At 56.1% G+C, this 18806-nt stretch overlaps 2 protein-coding genes across 2 annotated transcripts; one reads left to right on the top strand and one right to left on the bottom strand.

Moving 5' to 3' along the window:
- The first annotated feature begins 17 nt into the window (after positions 1-17).
- LOC137447919 (DNA-directed RNA polymerases I and III subunit RPAC2-like) lies at positions 18-5381 on the top strand. The gene is made up of 5 exons (XM_068151914.1): positions 18-123; positions 2286-2383; positions 3194-3270; positions 4727-4809; positions 5153-5381. Exons 1-5 carry the CDS (start codon positions 85-87, stop codon positions 5198-5200), a joined length of 345 nt encoding a protein of 114 aa, XP_068008015.1. The 5' UTR covers positions 18-84; the 3' UTR covers positions 5201-5381.
- A 1189-nt stretch (positions 5382-6570) lies between these two features.
- Positions 6571-18533, bottom strand: LOC137447918 (endothelin receptor type B-like). The gene is made up of 8 exons (XM_068151913.1): positions 18400-18533; positions 15220-15747; positions 12474-12586; positions 11820-12024; positions 10913-11062; positions 9834-9967; positions 8677-8785; positions 6571-7998 (listed from the first exon to the last, which is right to left on the bottom strand). The coding sequence occupies exons 1-8, from the start codon at positions 18406-18408 to the stop codon at positions 7849-7851; spliced, it is 1398 nt and encodes a 465-aa protein (XP_068008014.1). The 5' UTR covers positions 18409-18533; the 3' UTR covers positions 6571-7848.
- Between the last annotated feature and the right edge of the window lie 273 nt (positions 18534-18806).

Raw genomic sequence — 18806 nt, 5'->3', positions numbered from 1 at the left:
ACCTCGGCGGGGCCGCGGCGCTGCGCACGCCGGGGCGCGCGGGCCGGCTCCGCGCTGCATGCCGGGAAGTGTGGTCCGGCCGCCATGGCGGAGGAGGGCGAGAGGAAAGCGGCCTTGGAGATGGTGAGTGGCTGAGCGCGGCCCTGGCTGCGGGGGGCGGGCCGAGGCGGGCTCCGCGCCGCCGGCAGGAGGTAAACCGCTGCAGAAGCCGGTAGCCGGGACCTCCCCGCTCCTGCTGCGGCCTGGCTGAGCGGCGGAGCCACCTCGGCATGGGCTCGCTGAGGCGCAGCGAGGGGGAGCTGCGGTGGTGGTGTCCGGATCAATCATCACTAAACCGTGGCCCTCAGCACCGCCTCTCCACGGCTTGGAGACCCCGCCAGCGATGGGGACTCCACCACTGCCCTCTGCAGCCTGGGACAGGCCTGGACAACCCTCAAGGGGAAGAAATTGTTCCTCACGTCCAAACTAACCCCCAACGGCCACAGGTCCCTCAGCTGCTCCTCACCAGGCCTCTTCGCCAGCCTCTTCGCCCTTCCCTGAACCTGATCCGGCCCCTCAATGCCCTTCTTAGACTGGGGCGCCCAAGCCTGACCCCTGGATTCGAGGTGTGCCCAGCACGGGGAGACAACCCCTGCCCTGCTCCTGCTGGCCACACCGCTGCTGATCGAGGCCAGTTTGCTGGTGGCCTTCCTGGCCACCTGAGCACACTGCTGGCTCACGTTCAGCTGCCTGTCCACCAGCACCCCCAGGTCCTTCTCTACCCCTCAGGGACCCACACAGCCCTGCCCAGCATTGTTTTCCCCTGGCATGGGGCAGCTGCTCTGTTAGTGTCAGTGAACAGCAGAGGGAGAAAGAAGCTGAGGAAAGAACCTGAAATAGGAGGGACAGGGGAAAAAAAAAAATCACTTTGGAGCTGGGGTTGTTCAAGTTGACCTGTTTGAGGTTGTCCTGCAGGGAACAGAAGGAGCTGAGGGGCAGGACTGAAGGATTTTAAAACCAGACAGGACTAAGGTTTGCCTAAAATAAGACTTTTTGTTTAAAGATTAATTGCTCAGCACTGCAGCATCAGGCTTGGGGTGGCTTTGCCTGGAGCTGCAGACCCCAGCCTGGCTCCTCTGGCTCCTGCCCCCACTCCAGGCTGCTGGAGCCCTCTGAGAGGATCCGGTGCAAAAGGCACTAGATGGCACTGCAGGTCAGGCTGATAGGGCTGCAGGCTCTCTGTCGGCTGAGCACCGGGACAGCTGGGAACAACCCCCTGCACCACTACAGCTGAGGGGTGTGGAGAAGGACCCGGGGGTGCTGGTGGACAGACAGCTGAACATGAGCCAGCAGTGTGCTCAGGTGGCCAGGAAGGCCACCAGCATCCTTTCCTCAATCAGCAATGCTGTGGCCAGCAGGACCAGGGCAGGGATTGTCTCCCTGGACTGGGCACTGGTGAGGCCATACCTTGAATCCTGGGTTCAGTTGTGGGCTCCTCACTCCAAGGAGGACATTGAGGGGCAGAAGTGAGCCCAGAGAAGGGCAATGAAGCTGGGGAAGAGTCTGGAGAACAGATGTGGTGTGGAGCAGCTGAGGGACAATGACAATGGGATTGTTCAGCCTGGAGGAAAGGAGGCTGAGGGGAGACCTGGCTGGATCAGGTTCAGAGAAGGGCAAAGAAGCTGGTGAAGAGTCTGGAGAAGAGGCCTGGTGAGGAGCAGCTGAGGGACCTGTGGCCAAGAAGGTCAATGGTTTCCTGGGGTGCATGAAGAAGAGTGTGGCCAGCAGGGCAAGGTTCTCCTGCCTCTGCTCTGGTGAGGCCACAGCTGGGGTTCTGGGTCCAGCTCTGGGTTCCCCGGCTCAGGAGGGAAGGGCAACTACTGGAGTCTGGTGGAAGCTGCCAATATGCTGAGGGGACTGCAGCATCTCCCTGGTGGAGGCAGTGGCTTGCTGAGAAGCATCAACACTTCTTATGACCTCAAGCTTCTTATGGCTGATGACCTTACAGCCTAAACTAGTCCATGATCAAGTCCAACCCTTAACTGTCAGGCCACCACTAAACCATGGCCCTCAGCACCACATCTCCAGAGCTTTGAAACCCCTCCAGGGATGGGGACTCCAGCACTGCCCTGGGCAGCCTGGGCCAGGCCTGGACCACCCTCAGGGGGAAGAAATTGTTCCTCATATCCAACCTACACCTCCCTTGGGGCAGCAAGCTCTGCTTCCCCAGTTACTGTGGTGAAGCTCTGGTGTGGCTGCCCTCACAGAGGCTCACAGAATCTCTCTTCTCTCCTCCCCTGTGGCAGGTGCAGGCAGATGGGACAGATGGGAACTGTGTCACCTTCGTGCTGCACGATGAGGACCACACGCTTGGCAACTCCCTCCGCTACATGGTCATGAAGAAGTAAGTGCAGCCTCTGAGGGGCCTGGTTTCACCCAGGGAACCTCTGTCTCCAGCTCTGGCCTTCCCATAGTACCATAGAATTGTTGGGCTTGCAAGAGACCTTCAAGATCCTCGAGCCCAACCCTCAACCAAACCCCACCATGCCCACTCAGTCGTGTCCCGGGCTTCATGTCCTCGTGTTTCTTGAACACCTCCAGGGGCAGTGACTACCTCCTACCTTCTCTGGGGAGCTTCCAAACCCCCCTGGCCATTGTGATCCTGGGCAAGCTGCTGTGGGGGACCCTGCTTGAGCAGGGAGTTGGACTGGATGATCTCCAGAGGTCCCTTCCAACCCCCACCCTGCTGGGATTCAGGGGTTCCACAATCTGTGACTTGTCAGTGTTGGGTTAATCAATGGTTGGCCTCAAGGACCTGAAAGGTCTTTTCCAGTGATTCTGTGATGCTGGGAGTTAATGATCTAGCAGAAATCTGTCAGGTTTGTGCCTACTGAGGTTTCCAGCACCCAGAATCCCCTCTTTGACCTCTGCAGGCCTACCACCAGACCTGTGGTGGTGCCAGGGTGCTGCCTATGGTTGTGCCAGCCCTGTCCTTTACCCTGTAAAGCTCCAGCTGAGCCTGAGCTCAGAGGTGGCTGGGGGGTTGTCAATAAGGTAACACAGGGAGTTATCCCTTCAGTGTACCTCTCCCAGAGGATGCTCAGTCATTTGAGGAACATCCTGAGCAGGGCTGGGGTGGCCTGAGCTTCTCTAGAGCTTTGCTGTGAGCTGGCCTGGCTTTCACTGCTGTCTTCTCCTCTCTCCCCTCTTGCAGCCCTGATGTGGAGTTCTGTGGCTACTGCATCACACACCCCTCTGAAAGCAAGATCAACTTCAGGATCCAGACCCGAGGTGGGACTCATTGAGATAAAGAGAAGCAGGTTTCTCCTCCTTCTCTGCATCCTGTTCCTCAGCTGCAGAGGCTGCTCTGAGCCACCAGCCTAGTGAGGCACTGGAAGGGGCTGCCCAGGGAAGATGTGAAGACTCCAGGTCTGGAAGTGTTCCAAGCTAGGCTGGGTGGGGCCTTGAGCAAGCTGGTCTAGTTGAAGATGTCCCTGCCCATGGCAGGAGGGTTGGGCTAGATGATCTTTATGGTTCCTTCCAACCCAAACCATTCTGCTATTATGCTACAGCTCCTCTTCTTCCCAGCTATTGGGTTGTGGCCTGAGGAGCCCACAGCCTTGCCTTCTCCCAGACACCTGGGTTGGCTGGCATCAGGCATCAAACTGGGGCTGGGGTAGGGTAGATCTGCACCTCCCTCAACTGCCAGAGCTGCTGGGTGCCCCACCTGCCCCTCAACCAGCACAGGGACTGGAGAGCAGAGCTGAAGTGTGCTGACATCTAGCTGCAGTGAGGCTGTAGAGTCACAGAATGGCTTGGGTTGGAAGGGACCAGGAAGATCATCTGGTTCCAGCTTCTCTGTTATGCTCAAGCTGCACCAGGGGAGGTTTAGGCTGGAGGTGAGGAGAAAGTTCTTCCCAGAGAGAGTTGTTAGCCATTGGAATGTGCTGCCCAGGGGGGTGGTGGAGTCCCCATCCCTGGAGGTGTTCAAGAGGGGACTGGATGTGGCACTTGGTGCCATGGTCTAGTAGTCCTGAGGTGTTGGGTGAGAGGTTGGACTTGATGATCTTTGAGGTCTTTTCCAACCTGATTGATTCTATGGTTAACTACAGCAGGCTGCCCAAAGCTCCATCCAGCCTTTGTTTCCTCCTCTCCTTCTCCACTGTCTTGCAGCTTTGAGCATCAGGCTGTGACTTGAAGCTGTCAAACCTCTCATCAGTCCATCCAAAGAGGACTTTGTTCCTTGGTAGTAGAGAGCATGGACAACTCTGAGCCTCTTGCAGGCACTCACTCACCAGTTCATCAACCCCTCCAGCTCAGCCACCTGCCCTTCACCCACGTCCTGCCGAGCTCCACAGCTTTGGCTGCTGCTGGAGGAGGGCTGCTGCTCTGTGCCTCCATCATGGGGCTGTTGCTCTGAGCATCAGACCTGTAGAAGTCACTTCCTGGAAGGAAGCATGTAGTTGGTGCTGGCTTCCTACAAACCCCTGGTGGTCAAGGTGTTTGCCTTGCCAGGGGAACTCCTTCCCTGTGGGATGGCTGCAGGGGAGGTCTCTGCCCTTCCTGCACCACCGCGCCGAGCTCAGCTCTCCGCATGCTCTCCCGAAGTCTCTGGGCCACCTGCTTCCTATCAGAGCTTCTCCCCATCACAGGGACTGCCCTAGGGCATGGTGGTAACAACCACATGTGGGGGACAGGGCTTCTGGAAGCCACCTCCCCTTTCAGTGACTCCTTTCCCTCCCTGCAGGAGCCCTTCCTGCCGTTGAGCCATTCCGCAAGGGGCTGACCGACCTGCTGGGTGTTTGCCAACATGTCCTCAACACTTTTGAGGTAAGACCCTCAAGAAGACCTCAGATGTCTTTCCCCTCTTGGTCTGAGAGGGGGAGAGGAATGAGCCAAGACCTGCTGAAGGGGTTTTTGATGTGAAGAACCTGACAGGATGTATTGAGCTGTTCTCTGCCTGCCCTGTGTTACACCCTGCTGTCCTTGCCCTTGGGCTGACTCTAACCCAGCCACTCCTGGGTGCACCTGGGGCTCTGTCAGAGCTTCTCAGGCCTCTCAGCCCCTTTCCAGGCACTGGGCAGCAAGGTCACAGCACAGCCCAGGGTGGTGGCACCGGGATGGTCACTCAGCCACAGCACTGGTAACGTTTGGCCTTTGCTTTTCTTTGCAGAGCAGCATGAAGGACTACAGAGCACGGAGGGAGGAGGAGATGCAGTAGGGTTTGGAGCTGGTTGTCCCCCTGGATGTGTGGCACAGCAGTGACATGTGGTGACCTCCCTGTGACAAACGTTTTTGGTTTGTTTGGGGACTTTTATGGCTGCTTGGAGGCAAATTCTCTACTTCAATAAACAAACCTCCTCAAGCCTGGTGCTGTGGAGGCTGGGTGGGAGATGACAGCAGCTCCTCCAGTGCCATCTTCCTTTGTTAACCCCCAGGCAAAGGGCAGCCCAAACCACTCCTCCTGAGAGAATTTCAAGGGTACAGCACTGAAACAGAGTGGTAAGGGTTGGAAGGGACCTCATCCAGTCCTGCTCAAGCAGGGCACCCACAGCAGCTTGCCCAGGATCACAATGGCCAGCTGGGGTTGGAAGCTCTCCAGACAAGAGCTTCCAGAGAAGACTCCACAGCCTCTTTGAGCAGCCTGCTCCAGGCCTCCAGCACCCTCACACCAAAGAAGTTTCTCCTTCTGTTCAGATGGAACCTCCTGGGTTCCAGTTTGTGCCCATTGCCCCTTGCCCTGTCTCTGGGTACCACTGAGAGGAGCCTGGCCCCATCCTCTTGCCCCCCCACGTTAGCTCTTGCTGAGCATTGCTCAGATCCTCTCTGGGGCTGCTCTTCTCCAGGCTCCACAGCCCCAGGGCTCTCAGCCTTTGCTCCTCACAGAGATGTTCCAGGCCCCTCAGCACCTCTGTAGCCTCCACTGGTCTCTGTCTCTCTGGAACTGGGGAGCTCAGAACTGGATCTGATACTCCAGGTGTAGGCTCACTAGGGCAGAGGAGAGGGGAAGGAGATCCTCCCTCAACCTGCGGGCCACTCTCTTCTTCATGCTCCCCTGGAGACCACTGGGCTCTTGGCCATGAGGCCACATTGCTGGCTCATGGGGAACTTGTCCAGCTGCACTCCCAGGTCCTTCTCCAGAGAGCTGCTTTCCATCAGCTCACCCCTCACCTCTACTGCTGCAGGAGATTCTTCCTCCCCAGGGGCAGGACCCTACACTTGCCCTGGTTGAACTTCATGAGGTTGTCCTCTTCCCCAGCCTGTCCAGGCCTGGCTGAATGGCAGTACTGCCGGCCAGGATGTCAGCCACTCCTCCCAGTTTGGAACCAGCAGCAAACTGGCCCTGTTGGTCTCTGCTGGCTGCCTCCCAAGGGAAAGCCTTTTGCTGAGTGTAACATGGCAGGAAATCCTAGGAGGTTTCTGCTCCATGCTGGCCTGTAGCAAGTGGAAGCTCTCCAGTTTGCTCCAGGAAGGGGGGGACCCCACTTGTCTCCTCCATGGAGGTCTGCAGCTTCCAAAGGAGCCTGCTGACACTCAGCTAAGTATTTAGGAGACTGCAGCTGCCCTGCAGCTCAGCAGCAAGCAGCTGGAGATCTTCCCTTAGAAACACCTCCATGGTTTATTAATGCACAGAGGAGCACAGGGGAGGAGGGAGAATGTCAGATGCTCTCCAGAAAATGGCTCTTTCCAACCCAAACTGACAGACTTGGGCTGTCTGAGAGGTTCAGGTGGGGTGGGCTGTGCAGGAGTCAGGCACTTCAGAGCAAGGCTCCTTTGCTTGATCATGGAATCATGGTTCTGGGTGGAAGAGCCCCTCAAGATCATCCAGCCCAACCATTATCCCAACCCTGCCAGGTCACCACTAAACACTTCCTCAGCCCCACATCTCCACAGCTCTGAAACCCCTCCAGGGATGGGGACTCCACCACTGCTCTGGGCCAGCCTGGGCCAGGCCTTGAGAATCCTCAAGGTGAAGAAATTTTCCTTCATGTCCAACCTAAACCTTCCCTGGGGCAACAGAAAGCTGTTTCCTCCAGCCACTGCTAGGTCTTATGAACAGGAGGAACAATTTCTTCCTCTTGATGGAGGAAATGTCTGACACTGAGGCTGGTGAGACCCTGCCTCAGGTTGCCCAGAGAGGTGGGAGGTGCCCCATCTCTGGAACTATTGCAGGTCAGGTTGGTTGGGCCTCCAAGCAGCCTGCTCTAGTTGCAGATGTCCCTGGTTGGACTAGATGACCTTTAAAGTTCCCTTGAACCCAAACCAGCCTGGGATTCCATGAAGCCAAGTTTCTGCCCCTCTCTCCTTACCATGAAGGGGAGATGCCATGCTATTGATGTGGCACCAGCCACATGAGGGCCTGGATCTTGCCCTGGCTCTCTGCCCAGGCACAAGCCATCCCAGCAAGAGAGAGAGAGGATAAGGGATGGCATCAAAGCTTTTCTTTGTCCCTTTAGCTGGGAACTGTCACTCATGGTCCTCTCCCTCTCTTCCTCATCCCTCCACCTCAAAGTGACCACATCTAAGCCTTCTTTCCCTTTCCATACATACCTCCCCACCCCATGTGTCCACCCAAGACAAATGACCATGAGTCACTTGTTTTCCTGCAAGGAAATGAAGAATCCTCCATGGATCTGAGTCCACTTCTCCCTCTTCTGGAGGTGACAGGGAGCAGAGAAGCATCAGAGGCTGCAGTCAGAGCTGGCCCTGTCGGAGACCACGAAGTGCCGCAGCTCTTTCCGGGTGGGTCATGACATGAAGGCAAAACCAATTCAGGCACAGCCAGAAAAAGGCTGTGTGAGAGCAATGGAGGAGTCCTGCCACCCTGGCATGGTGTCTTCTCCCCTTGTCCCTGCTGGTGGCACAGCTTTAGGAGGAGCTGTACTTGTTGCTCAAGCGGGAGCTGCTCCTGTCCAGCCCGAGCTCCTGCCCGTTGGCTTTCCACTTCCCAGCAGAGCCCTTGTCCTCGGTGGGTGTGATGCTCAGGGCTGGCCTCTGGCACCAGCAGCACAGGCAGGACTGGGAGGAGACAAGAGGGTGGAGAAAGAGGGCAGCAGGGTGAGCTGTGGGGTGAAGGAGGAGGAAGCAGGCCCTTGGTGATGTTGGCATCGTGCAGTGCCAGGCTGGGGAGTGCAGCCTGTGCTCCTGAGCCTGGGGTCCCGTGGACCTGCTGGGAATGAGTTTCCCAGCATAGGGCTGGTGAGGCCTGGAAATGAAGGTGCCAAAATCTGGGTCACCTTTTGTGTTGCCTTGTCCTTGGGGGAAGGCTTAGCTGGGCTCAACTCTTCTTTCTGCCACAGCAGCTGGGAGCTGTCTTCTTTCCATCCTGTTTTATCCTATCTATCCCATCCCATCTATCTCATTTTGTCTCATCCCATCCCATCTATCCCATCCCAACCCATCCCATCTATCCCATCCCACTTCAGAGATCCCATCCCAACCCATTCCATCCCTTCTATCTTATCCAATCCCATCCCATTGCTCCTGAAAATTCTGCCTGCATAACTTGGATTTGAAGGTTCAAGCAGCCCCAAAGCACTCCCCACCTTCCCTGTCACCTCCTAAGCACAAAAGGCCACTGCAGTGAGGCTTCCTCTGGATGCATCATGCCTGCAGGCTTCAAAGGAGCTCGTGCCCTTGGGGCCAGTGTCTGGGAAGGGTCACCAGAGCCAGGAGCTCTGGAGGGGTCAGCCCTACCTGGAAGCAGTTCTTGAATTTCCGACTGACAAAGTAGAGAGCCACAGGGTTGATGCAGGAGTTGAGGGAGGCCATGTTGATCCCAAAGTAATCCATCACCAGGAGGAAACTGAGATGGGAGGGGACAGAAGAAGTGTTGGAAGCTCTTGGAGAACTGAAGGAGAGTTTCCAAAGTGCCTGCCAACTGCCTGGCCTGACAACCCGCTCCATGGAGGGCCAGTGGTGGATACCATGGAGGTGAGCACAGAGGAGGCCTTCCTGCACAATGCTGCTGCTTGTGAGGAGCATTGCTTGAGGAAACCATGAGATCTGATTTCTGGTGACCCTCATCTCCTCAAACTGGCCTGAAGTTGGGAACAGGCTGCCCAGGGAGGTGGTGGAGTCACCATGCCTGGAGGTGCTCAAGACACACGTGGATGTGGCACCCTGGGACGTGGTTTAATGGCCACAGCAGTGTTGGACTTGGTGATCTTACCACACAGTTCCATGATTCTGTGTGACAGGTAAAGGCAAGAGTGGGACACATCCACCAGCCAAGTGACAGAAAGTGTGCACAGGCTTTGGAGCTCCTGCAGTTCCTTTAGCCCTGCACAGAATGATCCTCAGCCCAGGAGATACCTTTCTTCAACCCATGGCTTTGTAGAGACCCCTCAGCCCAGGAGATATCTTTAACCCATGGCTTTGTAGAGACCCCTCAGCCCAGGAGATATCTTCAACCCATGGCTTTGTAGAGACCCCTCAGCCCAGGAGATATCTTTAACCCATGGCTTTGTAGAGACCCCTCAGCCCAGGAGATATCTTCAACCCATGGCTTTGTAGAGACCCCTCAGCCCAGGAGATATCTTTAACCCATGGCTTTGTAGAGACCCCTCAGTCCAGGAGATATCTTTAACCCATGGCTTTGTAGAGACCCCTCAGCCCAGGAGATATCTTCAACCCAGGGCTTTGTAGAGCTATCTCCAAACCTCATTTCTTCTCTTCTCATGGGCCCCCTTCACCCTCCCTCTGTGCCTACCAGGAGTGCAAGGCCACCTAGAAGGGAGCTATTACAGTGAGATGTTTGGAAGGCATCTCCCCCAGTTGGCAATGAGCCCGGTGGGAGCTCTGCTGGCGCCCCCAGAGGCTCCCAGCAGGGTGCCCTGCTGCTGGTGCCCTACCTGAGCAGCTCACACCTGTTGGGGTCTGTCTGGTCATAGATGGTCTGCTTGAGGATGCGGCTGAGGTGGAGAGGCAGCCAGCAGAGCGCGAAGATCAGCACCAGGCAGAACACCGTCTTGGCCACCTCCCGGCGCTGCAGGAGGAAGGGGGGCAGGAGAGGAAGCTTGGGCTGGCTGAGCACTGGAGAGCAGGTGGAGCAAAGCACCACCTGCCCAAGCTCAGCAGCACCTCTTCCACTCAATCTTCCTGTCATCCGAGTCTAGAGCACAACCTGCCGGTCCCAGGTCCTGCACCGTGAGGAGGACTCTGAGATCCAGGCTGCAGAAATGGTATCAGCAGGGGAGTGATAGGGACTGAGGGGAAGGGAGCAAGACTAGAAGGGAGTAGGTTCAGATTGGATGTCAGGAAGAAGTTCTTCCCCAGGAGGGTGGTGAGACACTGGCACAGGTTGCCCTGGGAGGTGGTGGAAGCCTCATCCCTGGAGGTGTTTGCAGCCAGGCTGGATGTGGCTGTGAGCAACCTGCTGTGGTGTGAGGTGTCCCTGCCCATAGCAGGGGGGTTGGAACTAGATGGTCCTCAAGGTCCCTTCCAGCCCTGACAGTTCTATGATTCTCTATGGACTAGACTGCTTCACATCCCTTCTTACCATCACTCCTGGTGACTGGCATAGCATGGCCAGATGTAAATGACCATGAGGGACTGAAGATGCAGCTGCTCCATGGCCATGAGGAACTGAAGATGTACTGGGTCCATGGCCATGAGGGACTGAAGATGCAGCTGCTCCATGGCCATGAGGGACTGAAGATGCACTGGGTCCATGGCCATGAGGGACTGAAGATGCAGCTGCTCCATGGACTAGTCTGGGGTAGTCCCTGGCTAGTCTGGGGATTGTTGAGCTGAAGGCCCAACTCCCTGGTTTGAGCCATGCATTTGCATCACTGCACCAGTATCTGTGACCACTGTGAGGTTGTATCAGCTCACACATGTCCTCCAGAGGGCCAGATCCATGTCCTCCCCATCAAGATCCCTCCCTCCTTGCTGGGACCCAGCAGAGTCTCTCCCATCCTGGCTTCCTTACCCGTTTCATGTGGTCATTCAGAGCAATTCTCATGCCATTTCTCTTGCTCAACATCTCACATGACATCAGGGTGTAGAAGATGCCAGTGCACAGCAGGGGGAGGCAGAAATAGAAGCCAAAAAGCCACCAGTCCTTCACATCACGGTAGAACTGCAGGCACAAGAGAGAGCAGCTGGCAGCTGGGGCAAGGGGAGGTGGGGAGCTGGGGCATGAAGGGACTCAGCCCCTGGTGCTGGCCTTTCTCAGCCCCTGCTGGTGTCTGAAGGTGTCTCCCTGAGGTGTGTGGTACAGCTCCTGTGCTACCTGCACATGGGATGATCTTCCCCCCCAGGCTGGTTTCCATCTGGTTGCCAGCCCAATCTTGTACAAGAAACAGCTGCAAGGCTCTTATCTGGGCTAAGACCTGATGCTTTCTAAGAGCCTTCATTCCCTTGACCACCCTGAACTGACCCCGTGAAGGGTTACCCACCCAGACTGGTTGTGGAGATGCTCCTGGACAATGTGGTGGGCTCTGAACCTTGCCAAGATGTGTTGTGACCTTCTGACCTGGATGGTGAAGACACAACACAGCTTAACACCTCCCTGTAAGTGTTCAAGTCCAGGTTGGATGGGACTGTGAGCAGCCTGGCCTAGTTGAAGCTGTCACTCCCCATGGCAGGAAGGTTGGACTAGATGATCCTTAAGGTCCATTCCAACCCAAACCAGTTTGTGATTCCATGCCCAAGGACCAGCTGCCTGTTTTCTGGCTTCACATTCAAAGCAAGTCTGCCCCATGTCACTACAATGCTGGCTCTGCTGCTGCTCTCCTTGTGTTCACTCTGAAGGCCAGAAGCAGCCATCTACAGGAGCACCCAATCCTCTAACAGAGGCTGGGGGGTGCCCAGCTGGGGTGGGACCAGGTACCTACCATCATGAAGCTGGATTTCTGCTCAGAGGCCAGCATGCACACCCACAGGTGCTGCTCCCAGTGGCTGAGCTCCACCATGTCAAAGGCAATGGCTTCAGGGACTGCAAGGACAATGGCCACCACCCAGATCAGCATCACCTCCACTGCCTTCCACATGGGGATTCCTATCCCCTGGATCCGACTCCAGGATGCCACCGCTCGGTACCTGCCCCACGTGTGAGAAAGCAGCCATCAGGGAGGTGGCAAAGAAGGTCCAGCTCAGATGTCCCCAAAGCCCCTTTCTCTTATGCCTTCCTCCACCCCTGAACCTTCAGTGGAAGGGGAAAGATCAGACCAAAGAGGTCAGCAGATGAGGGTGATGGTAGGTACCCATGGCCAGTGTCTACTTGCCACCCTTCCCCACCACCCCAGCAGGTGTTCCTCCACTTTTTTTGCAGCAGAATTGAATCTCTGTCCCTTGCTGGACTTCAGCTCTTCATGACAGAGCATCCTGGTCCAATAGGTATCCTGTCCTCATCTCCAACCAAGCCTGGCTCCAAGCTCTCCTGTGGTCTGCCTTCTGGTTACCATGAAGGGACAGATAGTCCTGGTGACCCTGATGTTCTCAGTAGCAAAGTCAGATATGTGCCAGGCTGGGCAGGGCAGTTCTCTTACCTGTCAATGCTGAGAGCACAAAGGCTGAGCACAGTGATGCCCACTGAAGCCTTCTGGATGAAGGGGACCAGCTTGCAGACCTGAACACCAAAGGGCCAGTCCTTTGCCAGGAGCTGGGGAAGAACCAAAGGGTCACCAGGCTGCTTCAGGACAGTGTGTCCAGCTTCCCATAACAGAGGGTGGTTGGCCACCAGGTGTGAGAAGCCCACAAAGAGCAGCTGAAAGCACCCTGAGGTCACCTCCACCAGCATCACACGGTGTGAGGTCTCTGGTGTTTTGTGTTGTACTGGGAGCTCTCCATCTCCCCAAAGGTTTGCTGGGAGAGGAGTTGACACATGGGTGGAAGGATGATGCAGGTGTTAGGTTCTGGATCCATATCTTGGTGGGGGTTGGGGTGGATACCAATCCTGGATGCCAGGGTGGGCTTTGGGTGGCTTTCAGAGGGAACAGTGGCATCACCTGAAAGAGCCAAAGTCTGGCAAGGGTATGCAGACACAGCAACTGGAAACCTTCTACCAGCCACCTCTGCTTGTTCTCACTGTCAGATGACATCCACCTTGTTCCCACTTCAAACTTCATGGAGTCATGGGATGGCTTGGGTTGGAAGGGACCTTAAAGATCATCTAGTTCCAACCCCACTGCAATGGGCAGGGACATCTTCCACTAGACCAGGTTGCCTCATCCAACCTGGCCTTGAACACCTCCAGGGAGGGGCATCCAGCACCATCCTGGGGAACCAGTCCCAGTGTCTCCTCATCCTCCCAGTGAAGAACTTCTTCCTTACACTCAATATAAGTCTAGCCTCTGCCTTCTCCTCCTGCCACCCAGCCTGCTTGCTCCAGGATCCCTCCATTTCCACTTTTCATGCTGAAGCTTGCCTTGGACAAACAAATCTGGCTGAGCTCCAAGTCCTTCACCCTGCAGCAACCCTTCAGAGAAACCTCTGGCTTAAAGCCCACCAAAACCTGGCTCAAGCAGGGGGTGAGTTGTCTACAACTACCTGAAGGGAGGTTGTAGCCAGGTGGGGGTTGGTCTCTTCTCCCAGGCAAGCAGCACCAGAACAAGAGGACACAGTCTCAAGCTGTGCCAGGGGAGGTTTAGGCTGGATGTTAGGAAGAAGTTCCTCACAGCAAGAGAGATTGGCCATTGGAATGTGCTGCCCAGGGAGGTGGTGGAGTCACCATCCCTGGAGGTGTTTAGGAAGAGACTGGATGGGGTGCTTGGTGCCATGGTTTAGTTGATTAGATGGTGTTGGGTGATAGGCTGGACTTGATGATCTCAAAGGTCTCTTCCAACCTGGTTAATTCTATTCTATTCTATTCCATTCCATTCCATTCCCTGTTAAGCCAGACACACCTCACAGGCAGTGTGATACACCTCACAGGTGGCATGGCACATCTCAGAGATGTCATGACATGTCTCACAAGGGTCACAAGACGTCTCACAGACACCATAACACACCTTCTGCTCTTAGCCAGGCTCCCAGGCCTACTGCCCACATCACCCAGCCCTCTCTGCACCAGTGCAGATCTCAGCTTCTCCTGAGGACATCTGTTGTCCCTCTTCTCTCCCATCTGGGAATGGTGGCTCTGACAGAAGCCCTGGTTTGTAGCACAGCCATTTTCCTCCTTCCTTGGTGAGCCTTCACCTTCAGCTGGGATAAAGAAGGTCTTTGTTTGAGGCTGATCCACTGAACTGTGGTGGGACAAGTGTCCTCAGAGGACAATAATTTGGGGTCAGCTGAAACAAATGTCAGGTTGTAACCTCAGGGGACTGCAGGTGAGCTAATTTGTGTGGGTTTAGGTGGGATGTAGAAGATCTGGAAGGTTCTGTGCCTGTTTGTGTGTCCATAACACAGCTGTGAGTGAAGACACCTCTGCTGCCCCAGGAATGTTCTTTGAGCTGTGGGTTTATGTTTCCCTCATCCTTTGGAGCACACAAACACCCTCCCCCCATCCCCTGCAGACAGAGTCATAGAATTGTTAGGGTTGGGAGGGACCTCAAGAGTGGAGTGGAATGGAATGGAATGAACCAGGTTGGAAGAGACCTTTGAGATCATCAAGTCCAACCTATCACCCAGCACCATCTGATCAACTAAACCATGGCACCAGGCAAAGGATCAAGGAATAGAATCATAGAATCAATAAGATTGGAAAAGACCTCAAAGATCATCAGGTCCAACCTGTCACCCAACACCTCAGGACTACTAAACCATGGCACCAAGTGCCACATCCAATCCCCTCTTGAACACCTCCAGGGATGCTGACGCCACCACCTCCCTGGGCAGCACATTCCAATGGCTAACAACTCTCTCTGGGAAGAACTTTCTCCTCACCTCCAGCCTAAACCTCCCCTGGCACAGCTTGAGACTGTGTCCTCTTGTTCTGGTGCTGGTTGCCTGGGAGAAGAGACCAACCCCCTCCAGGTCATTGTAGGCAGCAAGAAGGTCTCCCCTGAGCCTCCTCTTCTGCAGGCTAAGCAACCCCAGCTCCCTCAGCCTCTCCTTGTAGGGCTTGTGCTCGAGGCCTCTCACCAGTTCCACCCCCCTCACACTACATCAGGTTGCTCAGAGCCACATCCAGCCTGGCCTTAAAAACCTCCAAGGGTGGAGCTTCTACCACCCTTCTACCCACATGGAGCCTGCAAAGCGGAGGAGGTACTGCCCAGCCCACCAGGGGAGGGGAGCAGACCCCCGTCCCCACAACCCCCGGGCTGCCGCAGCGCTCGTGCCGCGGTGGGAGCCTACCTTGTAGACGTTGATGGGCAGAGCAATGAGGATGTAGAGGAGGTCTCCCAGTGCCAGGCTGGCAATGAGGACGTTGGGCCCATTCCTCATGCACTTGTTCTTGTAGATGATCCTGAGGAGGGTGGAGTTGCCGATGATGCCCACGACGAAGATGGTGCAGGACACGGCGGTGTTGATGTACTTGAAGACGTGCCGGATGTCGGCAGGCTTGGCGCACACCGGCAGCGGCGGGGGCTCGGAGCCCCCGCTCCCGGGGAGCCTCCCCGACTGGTTGGACACCCTGGCATCCTGGAACACGCCTGGCTGGACCAGACTGTAAGCCTGCTCCTGGTGGAGCACCTCGAAGGGGATGGTGCTCTCCTGGAAAGCTCTTGGGGTCTGGGTTTGTGCCCCTGAGAAGAGGCAGGCGAGGAGGATAGCCAGAGCCGTGGCGGCTGGGATCCTCGCCGTGGGCACCTGAGCAGCAAAGCGGCCTGCAGAGGTCCTCATGATGCTCAGGGGATGTCCTTGCTGGGGTCTTGGTTGGACCTGCAGATGGAGAAAGGGACAAGGGAGAGAACTTGGTTAGTAGAGGAAGGAGGAACTTGTGAGGAGAGAGGCTGAGAGGCCTGGGGCTGGGGAGCCTGGAGAAGAGCAGCCCCAGGGGGGACCTGGGCTGCCCAGGGAGGTGGTGGAGTCACCATCCCTGGAGGTGCTCAAGAGGGGATTGGATGTGGCACTTGGTGCCATGGTCTAGTCATGGGTCTGTGGTGACAGGTTGGACTCAATGATCCTCAAGGTCTCTTCCAACCTTGGTGATACTGTGATCAATGCTCAGCAGGAGCTAAAGCACCTTCTCAAAGGTCGCTTCCAACCTGGTCCATTCCATTCCATTCCATTCCCCTGTGGGAGGCCAGAGGATGGGGCCAGACTCTTCTGAATGGTGCCCCAGTGACAGGACAAGGGGCAGTGGGCACAAACTGGAATGCAAGAGGTTCCACCTGAGCAGGAGGAGAAACTTTTGTGTGAGGCTGCTGGAGCCCTGGAGCAGGCTGCCCAGAGAGGTTGTGGAGTCTCCTTCTCTGGAGACCTTCCAACCCCAGCTGGCCATTGTGATCCTGAGCAAGCTGCTGTGGGTGCTCTGCTTGAGCAGAGGTTGGAGTGGATGACCTCCAGAGGTCCCTCCCAACCCCAGAATGCTGGGAATCTAGGATCCTGTGAGACTGAATGACAGGAATTCTGGAGAAAGTCCTTCTTCAGAGTGATCAGAAACAACTCCAGATGAGATCCCATTGGGTCAAAGTGGTGATATTCAGATGGAACCTCCTGGGTTCCAGTTGGGGCCTGCTGCCCCTTGTCCTGTCGCTGGGCACCACTGAGAGTCGCCTCCTGTGCCCTCTGCTCTCCTTGAGCCAGGACTCCAGAGCCTGGTGTGAACATCCAGCCCCTGGGTGTTTGGTGAAAGATCTCAGAGAATCCCAGACCCATTTTGTTTGGAAAAGACCTCTAAGGTCATCAAGTCCAACCATAACAAAGTCATGTGAGTGACTATCACAGGACACAGCTCCCTGGATCCTGCCTGTCCCTTCCACAGCACTGAAGAACAAAATCCCTTCTCCTCCACCCTGCCTTAGAACCCAGCACTTCAGTGAAAGAGCAGCTTTGTTTGCTCCTCCTCAACAGCCCCTTTCCCCCTGCTCCTCCAAGCTGCCTCTCACATCTCCAACCCTTTCTCAGATGGGCTGAGAAACTGAGGCATGGGAGCACCAAGAAGCTTCTTCAGCGCCCAGCAGATGTAAAGTGAAAGCCAGCATCACCTGAGCCAAAATCCTCTGTGCTTTGCTCCTGCTGCTGAGCAGCTGAGGTGCCTGAAGGGACCATTCCCATCCCACCTGAGGGGATCTCCAACCCCTTCCCACATGAAGGAATCCCCATCCCACCTGAAGGAGTCCCCATCCCACCTGATGGGATCCCCAACCCCTTCCCACCTGAGGGAATCCCCATCCCACCTGAAGGAGTCCCCATCCCACCTGAAGGGATCTCCAACCCCTTCCCACCTGAAGGAATCCCCATCCCACCTGAAGGAGTCCCCAACCCCTTCCCACCTGAGGGAATCCCCATCCCACCTGACGGGATCTCTCTCCTCCTTGATGGGATCTCCAACCCCTTCCCACCTGAAGGAATCCCCATCCCACCTGAAGGAGTCCCCATCCCACCTGAAGGGATCTCCAACCCCTTCCCACCTGAAGGGATCCCCATCCCACCTGAAGGAATCCCCATCCCACCTGAAGGAATCTCCAACCCCTTCCCACCTGAAGGAATCCCCATCCCACCTGAAGGAATCTCCAACCCCTTCCCACCTGAGGGAATCCCCATCCCACCTGAAGGAGTCCCCATCCCACCTGATGGGATCTCCAACCCCTTCCCACCTGAAGGGATCCCCATCCCACCTGAAGGAATCCCCATCCCACTTGCCAGGCTGGGGCTCCTAGCTTAGACACAAGAATGTGGGAATGTCCTTGATGCTGTGATGAGTCCAAATCACAGCTAAAACCAGCAGAGTCAGGACATGGACCTCAAAGAACGTTGCCAGAGTGGAGAAGAGCTGAAGACTGTTGTCATAACCCTGGCACAACCTGCTCTCACCTGGAAGATGCCATACCTGGGGTGAGGGGCTTGGGATTCCTCCTGTTTGGAAGCCCAGCAGAGCTCCCACAGCTCAGGAGGCATCTCCATCTCAAGGCAGCTTCTCCACCATGGCATGCTGCCTGCTTTGTCCTGCCTGGACAGAGCTGGCTGCCCTCAAGAGCAGCTCCCCTTGGGCTCTCCTGCCTGACTAACCCCACCAAACAGACCTTTCCTGCAGATAACCATCTCCTGCAGCAGAAAAGCCATGGGTGGGGGAAAGGGGGGGGAGAAAGGTGGATGAGGACACCACTCCCAGCTTCCTCCCTGCCCTCAACACAACCTGCTCCATAAGCAGCAGGACCACTGAGGTGTGCTGGGTTTCTTCTGCACCTTCTCCCTGCCCACCAGCTGGACCCTGCACAGGTGCTGTGGTCCCTTCAACATCTCCCCCAGGTTGAGGTGGGCCAGAAAATCATGCAACCCCCCCACCCCAACCCCTCACCCAGAAGCAAGACATCATTTTGTTTGCAGAACAACACATGGAAGAGCAAAGCTTCTCACTGGAGTTGTTACCTTCCTCATCACCACCGAGGCTGGATGCTCCTCAGAGGAGTTTCTCTCACAGCTCCATCCCCCCACATGGGCAGCTGGACATGTGCTCCAGGTCCTGGAGTTTGCTTTTCTGCCTGGGTTGGTGCCCAGGGGAATGTTTCTGCTTCTGGTGACTGCCTGAGGTCTCCAGGGGTTATATAGAAAACCGTGGAGCTCCCCCCCCAGGAGCAGCCCCACAGCCAATGGGTGAAGGGTGGGGATGGAGGAGGAGGAGAGTGAAGGAGGAGCAACGTGAGACAGCCCCAAGGAGATGAAAATAATAATAACAAACAAACAAAGCTGGAGGAGGAGAGAGGAGGGAGCTGGGGGGAAGGCTGCTGCCTGCTGCAGACGTTGTAGGGATGGGCTTGGAGAAGCTCCATGGCTCT

Source organism: Melanerpes formicivorus, unplaced genomic scaffold, assembly GCF_026170545.1.
Source record: "Melanerpes formicivorus ecotype bairdi unplaced genomic scaffold, bMelFor1.0.p_v2 SCAF_22, whole genome shotgun sequence".
NCBI classification, from domain to species: Eukaryota; Metazoa; Chordata; class Aves; order Piciformes; family Picidae; genus Melanerpes; species Melanerpes formicivorus.
The sequence above is the reverse complement of the archived record's forward strand: the minus strand, read 5'-3'. Positions and strand labels throughout refer to the sequence as shown.

Excerpts from the sequence above, each read along its gene's own strand:
- LOC137447919 (XM_068151914.1), top strand. The coding sequence starts at position 85 with ATGGCGGAGGAGGGCGAGAGGAAAGCGGCCTTGGAGATG. Across the intron at positions 3,271-4,726 it reads CTTCAGGATCCAGACCCGAG|GAGCCCTTCCTGCCGTTGAG; the intron begins GTGGGACTCATT and ends CCCTCCCTGCAG. Across the intron at positions 4,810-5,152 it reads ATGTCCTCAACACTTTTGAG|AGCAGCATGAAGGACTACAG; the intron begins GTAAGACCCTCA and ends TTTTCTTTGCAG.
- LOC137447918 (XM_068151913.1), bottom strand. Across the intron at positions 9,968-10,912 it reads TGAATGACCACATGAAACGG|CGCCGGGAGGTGGCCAAGAC; the intron begins GTAAGGAAGCCA and ends TTCCTCCTGCAG. Across the intron at positions 7,999-8,676 it reads AATTCAAGAACTGCTTCCAG|TCCTGCCTGTGCTGCTGGTG; the intron begins GTAGGGCTGACC and ends GTCTCCTCCCAG.